At 46.0% G+C, this 18587-nt stretch overlaps 1 protein-coding gene across 2 annotated transcripts; it reads left to right on the top strand.

The window, feature by feature from the left end:
- The first annotated feature begins 1217 nt into the window (after window positions 1-1217).
- On the top strand, window positions 1218-18382 carry ZNF606 (zinc finger protein 606). 2 transcript variants are annotated; one of them, XM_090261032.1, is made up of 5 exons: window positions 1218-1430; window positions 1935-2023; window positions 10545-10671; window positions 10922-11017; window positions 15700-18382. In XM_090261032.1, the coding sequence occupies exons 1-5, from the start codon at window positions 1382-1384 to the stop codon at window positions 17685-17687; spliced, it is 2349 nt and encodes a 782-aa protein (XP_090117158.1). In that variant the 5' UTR covers window positions 1218-1381; the 3' UTR covers window positions 17688-18382. The 2 variants fall into 2 exon arrangements, with proteins under 2 accessions (XP_090117158.1, XP_090117157.1); XM_090261031.1 differs by having other exon boundaries at window positions 1218-1532.
- Window positions 18383-18587: the final 205 nt, after the last annotated feature.

Raw genomic sequence — 18587 nt, 5'->3', positions numbered from 1 at the left:
GCCGCTGGTGGGGAACACCCCGCGCTCCGCAGCCGGCGGGCGTTCCGCGTTCCGCCGTTCGCTGCCAGCGCCGAAGGGCGTCAGACGTGGGCCGGGCGCCGCGCCGGGTTCCGTGAAGCACGCGGCGGCCGCGGGACTTTGTCAAGTTGCGAACAGCGGCGCGGAAGGCGGGTCGCGAGCTGCCGGGGCTGGCGCCGCGCCCGGGCCGTGGTTCCCAGCAGCCCCCGGAACCCGCAGGGCCCTGCCAGGTCGCGGACGGGCACAAAGACCTGGAACCTGGTCGGGGAAGCGCTCTGGGCCCCACACGGGGGGAGACCAGTTACAATTAACCGTTTTAGCTCTGGCCGGGTGGCTCCGCCGGGCGTTCGCGTCGGTCCGGACGCTCTGAGCCCCGCGGCGGCCCGGCCCGTGCCGGACTGTTTGCTGCTGCTGCCGGCGGCTCCCTGGGACGCGCGTGGCTTCCGTGGCCGAGTTCTCTTACTTGCTCCCACTGCGTTTTCTGTGCGAAAGGACACACTTTGGTCTTTTTCCCTTTTGTCTTAGGTTGCGGTTGCAGTCCCTCCCGGTACCAGGCACCCGAATCCGGTGCGTGCGCCTGGTCCATTCATTCATCCCGCACGATGTCTGCCGTCAACCCGTGGGCCCCCTGGGGTGAGTCCCAGCCCTGCTAACGTCGGGCGGTCAGAGCTGGGGCAGTGGGCTCTGAGGGCTTCTGCGGGTTGACGGGGTCTCTTTTGGTACAGAATTTAAAACATTTGGTTATTGGTGAAAAGGGAAACTTGCTATAAGTGTAATTTTTATACATTTCATAGCCATCTCTTGAGATGTTTCGTTAGTAGAGTTTCTGGTTACTCATGGGATTTCTTAGAGGACGGTCATACAGACAATCAAAATTTCTGTACCGCTCCCGTGTTTTAGTGGTATTATTGTTTTCCACTTACATAGCGTTGGCCTGTAATTTAAGAGCAATGCTAAATAGTAGTGTGATGTCACGGGTGTATTTTACCTTTAAGTGAGGTTTCAGGTGTCTGTCACCAAAGACATCAGGGGAGTAGCTTTCTATTATTTATATATTTTTTTAAAAATAGGTTATGTTAAGCATTTTATCAGATAGCCTCTTCAGCCATTTAAGGGGTTTTATTCTTAATTGTTCTGTGGCTATAACATATTGATAAATTTCCTAACAGTGCATTTTCGGTAAAAACCTACTTTCTTGTGGTGGAGCTTTTCACATGGCTTTGGGCTTTGCTTATGGAACTTTGTTGTGCTCATTAGTGAGAAAGGCCTCCTTTTCCATTTTGTGGCCTTTAGTCACTGGGATTGGTGTCAAAGTGCCTCTCCTTTCCTTTTTCTAACTTGGTATTCTGGTGCAGGTGTCCTTATGGACCAGTCCTGGGGGATGGCAGCTGCTGACCCATGGGCCTCCTGGGGTGAGTCAAGAGCCTGTGTTCCCACCGACCGTACTGGCTGCCATGGTGTGGTCTTTCCCAGCAGTGACCTGCCATGGCCAGGGATACGACGTGAGGAGCCAGGTGGGGCTTTAGGTTCTGGTCCAGATCTGTCTTTGCAGAGCTGGAACAGGGAGGGCTCAGAACACTCTGCCAAGGGCATGAAATGATGGTGACAGCTCCAGGACAGAGTGCATGACAATGAATTTGTGGTAATTCAGGCCCAGTATGGCGGTGACCAGAGACTGCTTCTCGGAGATGGTGCCTCAGAGCAAAGGGGGCAGTATGGGTTCATGTGTTTAGGCACATTCCTTATCTTCTCAGAGCCCTCTTCCTTTCATCTATAAAATGAGAAGGTGGGTCTCTTCCCTTGACCAACGGGAGGGGCCAGAGCTGGTTCTCCCTGTGCCCCCCAGGAGGAGCAACTCAAGTGGGTATGCCTCTGGCAGGGAGAGCTGCTCCTGTGACTTTGCTTTCCTCCCCCAGCTCTGTGTCCTCAGGACCCTGCCTGGCGTGTGGAGGAGACTCTTGATGAGGGAAGGAGGGCTACTGGGCTCCCAACAGCTCAGGTCCAGGTGAGATGGGGCTTCTGCTTCTTCATGAAGGACTGCCCTGTTCCCTAAAGTGTCCAGGCTGTCCCCGGCTGTCCCAATCCTCATGGTTCCTCACTTTACAACAGCTAGTTTGAGTAAAGGAGGAATCAGTTGGAAGTCCATCACTTCCTGAGCACAGGCAGGGAGAATTCAGTTTTCCGTGATTCAGAGCCTTACTGTCAACCAGGCTTTTCACAGTCCTGAGCCCCGGCTATGCTGTGGGTTGTTTTGATGGATGAGGAACAACCTCCTTGGTTGGCAGCCCCCGCCCCTTTCCTCTTCCCAGCTTCCCTAATGTATTCAGTGCCAGACTCAGGCTGATGTCTGGTGGATGCTGTGCTTGCTGAGAGGGGAACAAGGACAAGTTTGAGCCCTTGTCCTAAGAAGCTCCCAGAGTGCTTCACTCAGCTACTGAGGCCTCACGGCCTGCCTGGTGCTGCACATGTGGTTCAGGACAGAAGCCTGAGACATTTGGGGAGGCCTGGACCCCTGGAGGAACAGAACCCAGCTGATGCCTTGGGAGGTGGGATGGAGTCTGCACAGAGGTCATGGGATAGAGAGCAGCTGGGGTCCTTGCTGTGGTGAGGGAGGCTGCCCAGGAGACAGGATCACCTGGATGGACATGGCCTGGCAAGCAGAGGTCTGGCTTCCTATAGCACCATGGTGAAGGTGGGGGTAGGGGGCTGTATATCCAGTATCTGGGTGAAAACTGAACCCAGTTAGATTTTGGGCTGGAGAGGCCAGGATAAATCTAGCTGGGCTCCATCCTGGTGATAATTAGGAGCCTTTGAAGTGTTGGGAGCAGGAGGTACCAGGATTTGCAGTGTGGCTGGACAGATGTCCCTGGCAGGGGTGTGGGGGGAAGCGGGCTGAGGGAAGCAGGCTAGCATTTCAGGCTTCTGTGTGACCAGGACCTGGGAACAAGATCTGAAGGGTATTAGGGAGTTGAAACAGGGGGACTGTGTGACTAAAGGACAGGAAGGTGACTCCTGAGAGAAAAAGGATAGAGTTGATGTGGAGAGGTGTCATTTCCCCCTCCCCTCCTGCCCAGCTTCTTCCATAGAGGCAGCCACTTAAAAAAATTTTTTTAAGCGCTTTATTAAAATATTACTCATGCCCTGGCTGCTGTGGCTCAGTGGATTGAGCATCGGCCTGCGAGCCAAGTATCGCTGGTTCGATTCCCAGTCAGGGCACATTACTAGGTTGCATGTCAGGTCCCCAGTTGGGGGCACGAGTGAGAGGCAACCACACAGCAAAAAAAAAAAAAAAAAAAAAAAAAAATTACTCATATACCATAAAGTTTAACTTTTTAAAATGTGTAGGTCGGTAGTTTTTAGTGTATTCACAGAGTTGCACAACCATCACCAATATCTAATTTTAGAACATTTTTATCATCCTCAAAAGAAACCCTAATACTCATTAAAGATTTTTTAGAGAGAGGGGAAAGGAAGGGTGAAAGAGGGAGAGAAACATCAATGTGTGATTGTCTCTTGCACACCCCCAACTGGGGACCTGGCCCGCAACCCAGGCATGTGTCCTGATTGGGAATCAAACCGTCAGCCCTTTGGTTCACAGACCAGCACTCAATCCACTGAGCCACACCAGTCAGGGCCTAATACCCATTCGTTGTCACTCCCCATTCATCCCATCTCAGCCCCTGGCAACCACTAAACTCTATGTATTTGTTGATTCTGTACATTTTATATAAAGGGAGTCATATAGCATATGGCCTTTTGTGTCTGGCTTCTGTTGTTAGCATGTTTTCAGGGGTCATCTGTGTGATAGCATATTTCAGTATTTTATTTTCATGACTAAGGCAGCCATTTTTAACTCACTCTTTTCAGTTTCTTAGGGTTATCTATATTTCTAAATGAGAGATTTTCATTCTAATACATCAAATTTATTTTTACTATATTGACCCCATGCTCTGAAAGATGAAGAAAAACAGTTTCGTTGTTATGTTTAGGTCTTTTGTTTCTAAATTAATGAATCAAGCAAATGTAAGATACTGTGATACAAAAATATGAAAATGTCTCAACTTCATACCTTACCTCAAATTTTAAAAAAAGTTAAGGAAACCTCCCACCATTTTCAAGGTGACTGGGGTAGTGCATGGTAAGTTGCCACCCCACGTGCCAGTACTGCTGTATGCGAGGCAGAGCCCTGATGCGAGTGGAGCTGGTGGTTGTCTGGCCTCAGGACTTGGTGGCTATGATGTTTTCTGCTGTTACAACGCACAGTCATTTTTAGATCCTGTAACAGCAGTGAAGCTAGGCTGGGCAGAAAGTTGGGCCCCGAATCAGTTTCCCGGGAACAGAAGTTAGTTAAAATAAAGTGCTATGAAGAAGCCCCACTAACCACTGTGCTGCAATCTGCTGTTAATATAGAATTATTAGAGTTAATGATGAGAAAATGAAATGGTGAATTAAAGTAACAGCACCCGCCAATGTCTGAAGAGTTGTGATTTCTGAGAACATGTTCCTGGCCTCTCCCCACACTCACTTTGGATTTTTCCTGTGGGATACTCAAGACTTGAATTATGTGAGTTTTGTATTAAGCAATGAGAGCCCCATATCCCTCTATTGTTCCCTCCAAATTAAATATTTCCTGAAATAAAGCATTCACCTGGTAAAAACATCAAATGCTGTCCTCCCTTGTTATCTGAAGAGTCTGTTCTGGGAAACATGTTTCAGCCAGATCCCATTAATTTGCGGGATAGGGAAAATAATGCCCCAGCCTATCTAAAAATCCCAGCCAGCCTCTGCAAATATGGAAACTCTCAAATTCCTCTATAACAATCCACCAACAATATCTGCATGATGAACATGCACATGAAACAGCAATAATCTGATACTCTATACCCATTCTTGGTTGTGTCGAGAATGTGCACAATCTTGTGATATTTTTCTTCTCTGGAAAGATCCTGCACTAAAATATTAGTAAATAATGAAATTCTGAAGCTTCCAAAGAGACCATCTGAATTTCCCAGGCTCCATGAAGGGGCCACTGTCAGGTAAGGGTTACCTGTGGACCTGAAGGAAGGGCTCTCCCTTTCTGGGGCATGGCCCTTCCTGTCCTGTCCCCTCACCCCAGAGTTCCAGGTAGCAGTGAACCCTGCACTTCTCTCCTGGTCCAGGAGTATCCCTCTTGGCTCTTCTGTGGTTTCACCTCCAGCCTCGTGTTCGTTTACCTTTTTCTTTACATCCCTGAGGCCTCCGGGAACTGTGGACCCTGACGTAGGGGCATATTCTGCTGGAGGTTGCTTTTTTCCCCACTAGTCCATGGCTCTTCCAGTGTGATAATATCGTCAATTCTGAGCATACTTATTTTAAAATATTTTAACAAATTCCATAATTACTGAAAAATAAAAAATGATAAAACAGAATGTCCTCATCACTCTAAATTGGCAGTTAATATTTGGTCATACTTGGCTTTATTTTCCTTCCTCAGAACAACTCATGGTGTGCACACAGCTAATTCATTTGCGTACTCATGCAGATAATATAGACGTAACAGGTAATGGGACTGCTCTTTTTTAATACTTACACGTGTAGCTTTTCTACAGCATTTTTTGCATACATGGAGTCAATGTTGAGGCCAGAGCTAGAGTTAGGTTCATTCCTTTTGCTCTATCAGAGACAAGGACTATGCATTCCTTCTGTGATTGGGCTTATAAGCCCACCCTCCCCCCAGTCCAGTTTGCTGTGTGGATGTTCCTGTAGTTTCGCTTTGCACACATACGAGTGTTTAGTGAGGAATTTTCTGAATTATAAGGTGTGTTTTCCATATGAAGAGCCAAAGCCAGTTCTCACGGTTCCTCAAGTGCTCATCTCCCTGCGTCTTTGCAGCTGCCCGACAATATTTAAGTTTTTGCTTACCTCACCACCAAAACGGTGTATTGTATTCCTTTAATTTGCATCCTTGATTACTAGTGAGGTTGACTATCCTTTCATGTCATCGGCAGTCTATTTCCGCTCTGGGTCTGCACCCCCCCACCCCTAGGTTTTTACAGGCCGTGACTTACAGAATTGTGGGCGTTTTAAGTGCATTCTAGTCTTGATCCAGATATAAATGACCCTCTCCCAGTCTGTAGCTTGTCTTAACTTCGTGGTGTCTTTTATCACTCAAATGCTTTTCAGTATGTCTGCATGGCTAGTGCTTTTGTGTCTTTTTAAAAGAAGTCCTATATTAAAAAATTTCCTTCTGTCCTCCTTTATAGTCTCTTTCCAGGGTCTTCTGCTAGATGGGGTACATGCTGAACGAACTGACATGTCTCTGATCTCTATATTTCATGTCCTTTTCTAGTGAGGGTTGGGTGGGGAGCATGGCTGACATTCTCACCACCATGACTTCTTTCTGGAGCCTTGTGTTACACCGTGGGCCTCCTGAAGCAATCACTATGTCTTCTTTCTCTTCTTTGTAGTCTATAAATTCTTTCCTGTTCTCAGCGTCTCTTCTGTCATTCTGCTCTGTTTTACACCGAAATCTCCTCAGACAATTGCAGCTCATTGATGTGTATGGCTTCTGCCTGGATTTTGTATCCTCTTGGCCACTGAATTTGGTCATGTCTTGAGGGCTCCTCTGGACAGTCCGTGTTTACCACGGAAGAGCTGTGAGGCTAAGTTTCAGAGTCAGATCTGGTTCCTAATCGGCCTCCCTCACTCTCTTCGTTTGTCTCCTGATGAATCTCATTCCGAGCTCTGTGTGCCTGGGTGGGCCAGGATCACCAGGCCACTTCTTCCACTTCCCTGGACGCAGCTGTCCTGTGAGGCTGTGGACGCCCTCCCCTCTCCCAGTGTCAGGCTGAAGAGGTCTCTGCTCCTCTAGCATTGCTGTCCACGCTCCAGTCTGAGAGACCAGGGCTGCCGGTGGTGCTGCCCCAGATGGTGTGGCTGGGGGGTATGGGCACGTGGCAAAGCCGTCCCAAACACACACAGACCCCTTATCTGTGTGCAGCCCGTTTCACTCCTGTCCTCACTGTATCCATAAGCTCAGAGCCCAGCGCCTCTCCCGAGTCCTGCTTCTGCAGCAGCCCCTTCTGATGGGCTGCATTTCCTGGGGTGTCCCTTTAACCTGCTCCCTGTCTCCCAGGAGGGTGTGCAAAACTGTGTGCCAATCACTCTTCTCTTCACTGGCCATGCTACTTTTACCTAAGGATATGCTTGTTGATTTCAGAGTGAGACAGAAACATCGATTGGTTGCCTACATGACCCAACGAGAAATGGAACCCGCAATCTTTTGATGCACAGGATGACGCTCAGGCCACATACCTAAATTGCAGGTTCAATCCCCAGTCAGGGCACCTATGGGAGGCAACTGATCAATGTTTCTCACGTTGATATTTCTCTCTCTGTTTCCCTTTCACTAAAAATCAAAAACATATCCTCAGGTGAGGATTAAAAAAAACCTCAAACCTTTTATTAAATTTAGGAGATTTTTAAACCCGGAGGTGGACAAGAAACATGCATTCATTTCCTGTTGCCACTGTAACAGATCACCACAAATTTAGCAGCTCAGAACAGCGTGAATTCCCTCCTCCTCTGGAGTGTTGAAGGCTCTGTGGGTGGCAGAGCTGTGGCTGAGTTCCTTCTGGAGCTGCCTTGCTTGTCCCACCTTTGAGGGGCCGCTTACATTTCCTGGCTCATGACTCCTTCATCGTCACAGTGCATCACTCTGACCTCTCCTTCCAGTGTGACTTCTTGGGCTCTGATCCTCCTGTCTGCCATTTTCACTCACAAGGACTCTTGTGATGCCATTAAACCCACCTGCCTCATCTCCCCATCCTAGTCTCTCTCTCTCTCTCTCTTTAATTGACTTTTTACACACACACAGAGAGACATCAATTTGTTGTTCCACTTATTAATGTATTCACTGCTTCTTGTATGTGCCCTGACCAGAATTGAACCTGCATTCTTGGCATATCAGGACGATGCTATAACCAATTGAGCTACCCAGCCAGGGCCCCATTTCAGTCTCCTTAATCACTTCTCTGCAAAGTTCCTTTTGTCAGGTTATGGAGATGAGGACGTGGAGGACAAATTGATAGGACTATAGCCGATCAGAGACGCCCACATTCACCAGCTTCAGCCACTGTCAGCATTCAGCATTCTATCAGTTTTAACACCCTTAAAAAACAAACAAACAAACCTAGAGTATTTTCAAGCATATCTCGGATATGTTGTTTTACCTGTAAATACTTTTGGTTATTTACCTAAGAGATGCCTAACTTTTCCAAGGTGGCCACAATACCCAACAAAATTAGCAGTGATTTCTTGGTACTACCTAATGCCCAGTCTGTGTTCAGTCTTCCCCACATCTGGGTCCAAACAAAGGTCACACATTGTATGTGCATTGTCTGCTGAGGACACTCAGTCACCGGCCCTGTGGTTTGCCTCATTTTGCCCTCATGCTGTCATTGACAAGTCCCCCATTCATTCATCTGCTATAAACTGGTGCTGGGCTGGAGGCTGGAGTAGATTCAGGTTTCGTATTTTGGCAAAAGTACTTTGTAGGCAGTGCTGGGTCCTCCTCCTGGGAGATGTCAGTGGGCACAGAGTGTCTGGTTGTCCCGTCTACAGATGATGGATAGCTTAGCAGGTGCCAGTGTTCTCAGCCTGACCCCTCTTGTCAAGTTCCCTGTCTGCCTTATTTTTTACATTTTTATTTATTTAGAAAGGGGAAAGGAGGGAGAAAGGGAGAGAAGTATCAATGTGGGAAAGTGGTACATTGATCAGTTGCCTCTTGCACACCCCCAACTGGGGACCTGGCCTGCAACCCAGGCCTGTGCCCTGACTGGGAATCAAACTGGCAACCTTTTGGTTTGCAGGTTGGTGCTCAGTCTACCGAGCCACACCAGCTAGAGCAAAATTTATTCATTTTAATCCTCACCCGAGGATATGTTGATTGATTTTAGAGAGGGAAAGAGAAAACATCAATCGGTTGCCTCCCATACACGTCCCAACCGGGTATCGAACCGACAGTCTTCTGGTATATGGGATGATGCTCCAGCCAACTGAGCCACCTGGCCAGGGCTTTTCTGTTTATTTTAAAGTGTGTGTGTGTGGTTTCCATTGGGGTCACGGGAGGGGTGGGAGTTGAACTTGGAAGCCACCTAAGGAGGCAAGGTAGCATGCGATGAGCACAGCCTCCCAGCTGGTCACCTGGGCGTTGTCTCTGGACGTGCATTGAGGCTGTGCTGTCTGTACGTCTCTCCCTGAGGTCACGTTTAAGTAAATTGTTGGCATTACCCAAAACGTAGAAACAGCAGCGATCAAGGAAACCGAGGCCCAGGCACGTCTGTGAGAAGAAACCCAAGAAATTGCCATTGATGGGTCCAGGGTCGGGACAGGTTTTGTCAAAGGAGATTTGTGGTCAGCACTTCCCAGTGCATGTGTGTGGAGTCAGGGAATCTTAGGAGCAGAACAATCCTGTGCTTTCAGCCAGCCCCTGTGTGAAGGTGGAGGGACATTCGTTCAGGACAAAGAAGGACCAGCATGGAGGACTGGCCCTAATCAGAGCTGGCTCGCGGCGGCAGGAAGGCTGGCCTTGGGGTAGAAGAGAAGTGATGACGCAGCTGAGAGGGGTCGGCCGAGGGTCCCAGGGCTGTCTGAGTGGAATTGCACTCACACGGGAGACCAGAACACCAGTTTCCAGGGGGACAGGAGGACTGTGGTGCACAGACAGGCTAAGGGGGGTCCTAGGCATGAATGGGGGCTGCAGGGCTTGTATCACATCCCAGCTGACTCCTGCCACCATCGCAAGGGGAGGCCTGCCCCCAGCCCCCAGAAATACCTGCACCCCCAAGGCCCACGGTGATTGCTTAGAAGAACTATGAGCTATGCATTCATTGTAGAAATTAGACTGGGATTATAATTCATATTTTCCACTCATTTTCTAGAGAGTATTTCTGGTTCCATTTTTCCTAAAAACATCAGTTTGGACTTCTTAAAACTCAAGAGTGCTTTTGACAGCAACTGGGGCTTATTCTCCTTGCCTGAATCCTGTCCCACCCTGGCTGCAGTCTTTGAACTGGAGGTGATCTAGGAAAGGAGACTTCCAGCTGTGGCCAGCAGGACGGTCTGCAAATGTTCAGATCTCCCTTACAGGGCCCAGCATTGGGTTTGTGATCTGGCCGGTGCTTGTAGCCTGTGTATGCCTGGTCCTGGGCTTGCTAAGTGTCTGAATCTCCAGAGAAGGAACGCTGGCCTGGTGGAATCCTGTCCACACTAGTCAGTGTCACTAGGATTCGGCTGGGGTCTTAGGAGAGACCTATTCCTCTTTGCTGTGGTTGCTGTTGCCCAGATATCCAATTCCCTGAGTACATCTCAGACCCAGGTCCCCGGGGGGCTCACAGTGTGACCCCAACCCTCATCAGAATATTGGTGATATTCAGGGTTCTTTCTCTTCATCCTATGTCCTCCCAGGGCCGTCAGCCTCAGTCCATCCTCAGTAAACACTGGAGAGGGTGGCCCCAGGCTGAGGAGGAACCTGTATGCTCTTGTAGGAAACAGTGACCTTCAAGGATGTGGCTGTGGACTTCACCCAGGAGGAGTGGGGGCAGCTGGACCCTGTTCAGAGGACCCTGTACCGGGATGTGATGCTGGAGACCTTCGGGCACCTGCTCTCTGTGGGTGAGGCTGGTGCTGCCCAGGAAATTAAGCAATTTCAATGGTGTTACCTTTTGTACTTTGTGCTTACGGCTCACAGGGCCTCAGAGAGGGCTGAGGTGATCTTGAGTTCTGAGGTTCAAGGGTGAATTCTTAGTGCTTACAGAGCAGGTAGCAGGAGGGCCCCTGCCTGCTCTGCCCAAGTGAGAGTCGCGGAGGAAGAGGCAGGGGAGGCTATCCCGGCGACGCACATCCTGTGTTTCTTCACATTCAGGGAATCAGATCGCCAAGCCCGAGGTCATCTCCCTGCTGGAGCGAGGAGGAGAGCCGTGGTTGGTGCAGCAAGTGTATCCTCAGAGCATCTGTGCAGGTGAGAGCAGGCCCCAGGTGGGAGCGAGGAGCCTGCCCCCAAGCCCGCCTTGTTTGAGAGAAGGGCTGAGGCCTTGAGGAGTCACTTCCTCAGACACACTCACCATTCCTCTGGGGAGCCCTGTCCCTTGTGTTGACTTTCTGCTGCTGTCGAATCAGAGCCAATATTCCCACCTTTTTAACAAGGTGAGTGTTCGTAAACTGCACGTTCACCATCACTTCCTGATGTCCGTCCTGGTACCCTGCTGTGCCTTTCTCTCAGACGACTTCTTCTCTAACCTGCTTCTTAGTTTTTACTTCATTTATTGCCTAACTTGTACCCTATAGCCACAGACTTTCCTTTAAAAAAACAAATGAGAAAATAGATTTTTAAAATGTAGGTAATGTAATTACATGGTTGGTAAAAATGAAAGCTATATAGAAGCTGGAAAAGAATCTCATTTATACCCCTTCCTCTGCTGCACTTATTTTACCCGCAAACACACACACACACACACACACACACACACACAGATAACCCCCTTTTTTTAATATGCACTTTTTAAAAATTACTTTTTAGAGATTTGTTTTATTCTTGCTCGAGAGAGAGGGAGGGTGAGACAGGGAGAAACGTCGATGTGAGACAGAAACACCAATTGGCTGGCTCCTTCATGCGCCCCAACCGGGGATCGAGCGCGCAGCTTGGGCATGTGCCCTGAATGGAATTGAGCTGGTGACCTTCTGGTTATAGGAAGACAATACAACCACGTGAGACACACCGGCCAGGGCTTTACTCTGAGGTTTTGAGTTATTTTTATTAGTAGTTTTCCTGCAGATTATAATTAACGTCTTAATTTATAATAATTAGTTTAGATTAATACAATTTGATGTTGACAGTATGTGGAAGCTCGTTATGCATAGCTTTGTCTTCCTCCTTTTATGCTGTTATTGTCACACCTGTACATTGTGAGTCCTCCGCCATAGATTTATAATTGTTGCTTTATGTAGTGCCTTTCAAATCAGGTAGATAAAAAGGAATTACAAGCCAAAAACACATTTATAGTCTCGCTTTGTCGACCTATGCAGTTACCTTTATTGGTGTTTATTTCACGTTATTGCCCTTTCATTTCAACCTGGAGGACTCCCCTTCGGGTTTCTCATGGGGCAGGTTTGCTAGCAGCAAACCCTCCCAGGTTTGGTTTATCTGGGAGTGTCTTTATTGCTCCATCGTTGAAGGATCATTATTTGAGATACAGAACTTGCAGTTGACAGTTTTTCTTTCTGGCCGCCATGATTTCTGGTGAGAACGCAGCTGTCCGTCTGAGGAGCACCCCTGGTCTGTGCTGAGCTGCGCCCTCGTGCTGCCCTCAGGGCTCCCCCTGTGGCTCTTGCAGTTCAGTTGTGATCTCTGTGCCTTGGTCTCCTCGGCTCCCAGGAGTAAACTCTTCAGCGCTGCTACAGACAGCTCACTCCCCAGTGTCCTTTCATCTTTGTGGGTTGTGTATTGTCTGCCCCAGCAGTCTCAGACAGCAACTGCTTCGCTACTCGGCCTGTAAGTGTTTGATGCACAGCCGTTCCCAGAAGCTCCCAGCGCTGTGCAAGTTTCTGACAGGCCTCTGCACGAGGAGTTCCAGGGAACCACCTCACAGGGCAGATAATGACTGTTCTGTGGGAACGAGGCTTTGACACGTCCGGCCGTGTTCTGCTCTGTCCAGTACCAGAAATACGGGCTGTTAGTTTCCAAGGCTAACTGCTGAGTTGGGGAGCCCACGATGGCACTCGGTTACGGTGTCACTGTTAGTAACAAAATGCAGCCACTTTTCTGGAGTAAACGCTCCCTTGGCTGCTGCAAGGCTTTGGTTTATTTACAAAATTCTGAAGAAATAGATTCTGTCAGTTTCTGCAAGTTTTTTGGGTGCTTTGATAGAGGGGCGAAATTTCAAAGGTCTCCAGTTCACTGTTTGCACTGATTTCTTGTCCCAGGTAATCACTGTCAGTATTTCTGTTGTATGTTTCCACAGTTTCTTTATGCAACTGCAGGCATGTAGGGATAGGTACTTTGCACCTTTCCAGAGGTAGAATGTGACACACTGTTCTCTATCTTGCTGTTTTTACTTTTATTTTTTATTATTTATTTTTAATCCTCAACCAAGGATTTTTTTATTATTATTATCATTGGTTTTTGAGAGAGAAGAAGGAGGAAGCAGGAGAGAGAGAGAGAGAGAGGGAGAGAGAGAGAGAGAAAGAGAGAGAGAGAGAGACAGACACTGATTGGTTACCTCCCATACATGCCCAGCTGGGTATCAAACCTGCAACATTTTGGTGTATAGGATGGTGCTCCAGCCAACTGAGCCAGCCAGCCTGGGCCATCTTGCTGTTTTTAATTTAAGGATGTACCGTGGCCTCTTCTTGAGTCCTGAAGGTGCACATCTTCCATCCACTCTAGTCAAAGGGTTTTTGTGCAGCCTCACCATTTTCCCCCCTTTCAGATTGGAAACCACAAGCCAAAGAATGCAGGCAGTTTCTACAAGTGGGAAAAGAGGCCCCAGCTAGGTGGTTTGGTTGAGAGCATTGTCCCAATATGCCAAGGTTACAGGTTCAATTTCCAGTCAGAACATAATAAGAATCAACAAGTGAATGCATGAATGAGTGGACCAACAAATCGGTGTTTCTCTCTCTTTCTAAAATTAATCAATCAATAAAAATAAGTGTGAAAAGGCAAGGATAGGTATTCTCCCATAGAGTTTCTGAAGAGAAGCTACTTTGATTTTAACCCAGTGAAAGCTATTTTGGACATCTGACTTCCAGACTGTAAGACAGTAGTTGGTGTTATTTTAAGTCACAACAAGACACGTGTGTGCGGGTTTGTTGCAGCAGCATAGGAAACTAATGCCCTTTCAGTTATTTGGGGACTGATACCTCAGCACTGATGACAGGTGGTTTCACATACGGAATTAGCCAGACATTTCGCTGGATTCATAATCTCATTTAATCATCAGAAAAGTCCGCCAATGGTAGTGGCAGAGCCAGTATTTAAATACAAGCAATCAGACTGTGAACTGTGTACCTGTCTCATCCCAGTAGGCTGCCTTTCAAGTCCATGTCTTGTGTCATCAATCCATAGATGATTCTGTAGTCATTAGAAGAATTGTAACTTTAGGAATACCCTCAAACCACGTGATTTTTTCCCTCTGGAGTGATGAATTTTGTGTTATTGACTGAACTCTATGGAGTAGGAAGTAATGTGATAACATATTATCATAGATAACGTTTTGGCTTGAAGCCTCTGTTGGTGATACTTTCTCTTAATGCCAGCCTCTCTATTTTTTTTTAAAGATTTTATTTATTTTTAGAGAGAGGGGAAGGGAGGCAGAAAAAAAAGGCAGAGAAACATTGATATGAAATAGATACATTGATAGGTTGCCTCTTGTATGCCCCCAGTTGAGAGCCGAGCCTGCAACCCAGGCATGTGCCCTGACTGGGAATCAAACTGGTGATCTTTCGGTTCACAGGCCGGCACTCAATCCACTGAGCCACATCAGCCAGGGCAACACCTTAATAATTTAAATGTTAATTGCTAAGAGCTTCATTGCTCTTTTATCTTTTCTTTTATAATTGATTCTCAGAGAGAGGAAAAGAGAGAGACAGAAATATCCATTTATTTTTCCAGTTATTTATGCATTCATTGATTGATCTTGTATGTGCTCTGACCAGGGATCAAACCCACAATGTTGATATATGGAGATGGCACTGTAACCAACTGAGCTACCCGGCTAGGGCTTTTAATTGTCTTTTGTTAAGTCAGTTACTTTTTTTCACCGTCATAGTATTTACTACGTCCTTTTGTCAGGAACTCGCCACCCTTCCCCCAAGAATCCCCAGGTTCAGTGACTCACTTAGAAGGACTCCCAGAACTCAAAGTCATTACACTGAGGGTACTGCTTTATTACAGTGGAAAGAAATGAAGTAACAGATATGAAGGAAAAGGCTCTTGAGCTAAGTCTGGAGGAGGAAACCAAGTACAAACTTTCTACAGTCCTTTTCCACTGGAGTTGGAAAGGACACACTTCATTCCTTCAGGAAGTTGTGACAACATATGTGAAGTGTCATCTGCTAGGGGAAGCTTGCCTGATCCCGGGAGCCCAGGGTGTTTATTGGGGGTTGGTCATTCAGGCACACATGACTGGCCGCAACCATGGAAGCTCCAGACCCCAGAAGCAAAGCAGGTGTTCACTATAAATGACATTTTATGCAAACTATATAGAGAAATTGTGTGTGTGCTTCAAGGCCACAAGTGTGCAAAATACTCTTATCAGTGAGAGCATTCCATGACCTCAATTCCTAGGAGTTGGCTGAGGGCCAATCATGAAACAAGCCTTCATGAGAATGTTTAGTTTGAGCACTCAAGTGGTGTAGAGTTACCACTTTCTTGCACAGCTTTGTCTGGTCCTCCTTTCCCCAGCAAAATGCTCCTGAATGGATTTTATATTCAACATATGCTTCATATTGTGGTGAAGTACTTTTGTTCACTTTCACTATTTTCCTTTTCTTTGTTATGACCTTCCTCTGGGTTAGAAGTCTATTTGGAAACAGGTTCACAATTATTTTTCAATAATATGGACCAAAAAAATCCCACCTTTTCCACACTCTTCTTAGAAGTTCTTTCTCTGTGTTCTCATGGCTTTTTTCTCCTATTTATTTCAGAAATGGTGAGAAATCCTGAAAGCAAAGCATTGATCCCAACACATAGCATTTTTCAGAAAGAACAATCCCACAGCATGAAGTTGGAACGATACGTGTGGGATAAACCTTGGTTCTCCAGGTTAGAAATTTTGGGGTGTGAAGACCAATTACAGATGTACCACATGAACAGGAGTACAGCCATGAGGCAGATGGTCTTCATGCAAAAGCAAGTACTGTCTCCAAGAGGCTCTGCCTTCTGTGAACTTGGGGCAGAATGTAGCCAGAGCTTAAACTTTATTCCACCTCAGAGGGTTTCTCAAATAGAACATTTCTATAAGCCTCATACAAATGCTGAAAGTTGGAGGTGTAACTCAGCCATAATGTATGCAGATAAGATTACATGTGAAAATGATTATGACAAAGCTTTCTACGACTCCATGCAGCCTATTCACCCTGTAAGGATGCAAACTGGAGATAACTTTTTCCCATGTTCTGATGCTGTTAAATCTTTCAATCATGTATTACATTTTGATGATCATAAGGGAATGCATACAGGAGGAAAACTCTATGAATATAAGGAATGCCATCAAATCTTTAACCAGAGCCCATCATTTATTGATCATCCAAGACCTCATGTTGGAGAAAACCAATATGGTTACAAAGAATATGAGAATATCTTTTACTTCTCATCCTTTCTGGAGCATCAGAAGATCGGTACCGTAGAGAAAGCACATAAATACAATGAATGGGAGAAAGTCTTTGGGTATGACTCATTCCTCACTCAACATACAAGCACTTACAGTGCCGAGAAACCCTATGAATACAATGAGTGTGGGACATCTTTCATCTGGAGCTCTTACCTTATCCAACATAAGAAAACTCATGCAGGAGAGAAACCCTACGAATGTGATAAATGTGGAAAAGTTTTTAGGAATCGTTCAGCCCTTACTAAACATGAACGGACTCACACTGGAATAAAACCCTATGAATGTAATAAGTGTGGAAAAGCTTTCAGCTGGAATTCTCATCTTATTGTGCATACGAGAATTCATACAGGAGAGAAACCTTATGTATGTAACGAATGTGGGAAGTCTTTCAACTGGAACTCCCATCTTATTGGACATCAGAGAACTCATACTGGAGAGAAGCCTTTTGAATGTACTGAATGTGGGAAATCTTTCAGCTGGAGCTCCCATCTTATTGCCCACATGAGAATGCATACTGGAGAGAAGCCCTTTAAATGTGACGAATGTGAAAAAGCTTTTAGGGATTACTCAGCTCTTAGTAAACATGAAAGAACTCACTCTGGAGCAAAACCATATAAATGTACTGAATGTGGAAAATCCTTTAGCTGGAGTTCCCATCTTATTGCCCATCAGAGAACTCACACAGGAGAGAAACCCTATAACTGTCAGGAATGCGGCAAAGCATTCAGGGAACGCTCAGCCCTTACTAAACATGAAATAATTCATTCTGGAATTAAGCCCTATGAATGTAATAAATGTGGAAAATCCTGTAGCCAGATGGCTCATCTTGTTAGACACCAGAGGACTCACACTGGAGAAAAGCCCTATGAATGCAATAAATGTGGGAAATCCTTCAGCCAGAGCTGTCACCTTGTTGCTCATCGGAGAATTCACACGGGTGAGAAGCCCTATAAGTGTAATCAATGTGAAAGATCCTTTAACTGTAGCTCTCACCTGATTGCACATCGGAGAACTCACACTGGAGAGAAACCATACAGATGCAACGAATGTGGGAAAGCATTTAATGAGAGTTCTTCCCTCATTGTGCATCTGAGAAACCACACTGGAGAAAAACCCTACAAATGTAATCACTGTGAGAAGGCTTTCTGTAAGAATTCTTCTCTCATTATTCATCAGAGAATGCACAGCGGAGAGAAACGCTTTATCTGCAGTGACTGTGGAAAATCCTATAGTGGTCACTCAGCCCTGCTTCAACACCAGAGGAGTCATAGTGAAGGGAAAGTCTGTGAATTGAACTCATGATTTTCATTGTACATTTGATAACACATTGAAAAAACCCTTATAAATCAGGAGGAGTTGTTTTTTAGTAAGAGTCAAGTAAGACTTCCCATTACTACTTAACAGGAAATAATCTTCTTAGAAGAAACAAATAAATGAAAAGAACAGAGGAAAGCTTAGCAGTTATGTAGCCCTTATTTAACTTCAGAGAATTACAGTGAAGAAAACTCCAAACTCCTCTCATAGTCCACCAGGAATTTTACTTGAGGATTTGAATGTAGGGAATGAGAGATCTTTTAGTAAGAGATTTCAACTACCTGTGAATCAGAGTGCATTATTGAGGGGAAAACCTTATGCTAGAAAAAGTGTTTCAGCTGGAAATACATAGTTTTGCATTGAGCTGGAGTATTGAGTGGGAAGCTTTATAATAACATTCTGTGCATAATTATGGAAGTACAGATTTTGCTATTATAAGGGGGAGGGCCTAGGTGCCCTTTAAGGAATAGAATATAGAATACTAAGTCTGAACTTAAGAAAAAAAAAAATAGTACTGATTGGGATATTTACTGTTGATCAAGATTACCCTTAGAAAAAATTAGTAGGTGAGATTACTAATGGTGGAAATGTTATTGCCCAGAAGTAGGAGACTGATGTTGTTGGGGCTAAAAGCGATACTTAATAACCCAGTGTGTCAATGTCCAGACTTTACTCATTACTGCATTGTTTTAGGCAGTCACTATAAGTTATAATTATGGACACTGCATCAGAGTATAATACATAACCTGAAGGAATAAAAAAGCACACAGAGTTGTATGTACATATCTAACATCTAAAAAATGTATTTGGATAAGGACTGGAAAGACCCATGGATAAATTAACCCAGTTAATTTTTAAAAATTAAGTTTTACAAATATATAGCATTTG

The sequence above is a fragment of the Furipterus horrens genome, unplaced genomic scaffold (genome assembly GCF_987537825.1).
Source record: "Furipterus horrens unplaced genomic scaffold, mFurHor1.1.pri manual_scaffold_13, whole genome shotgun sequence".
Classification (NCBI taxonomy): domain Eukaryota; kingdom Metazoa; phylum Chordata; class Mammalia; order Chiroptera; family Furipteridae; genus Furipterus; species Furipterus horrens.
Note: the sequence above shows the minus strand (reverse complement) of the source record. Positions and strands in the feature narration are given on the sequence as shown.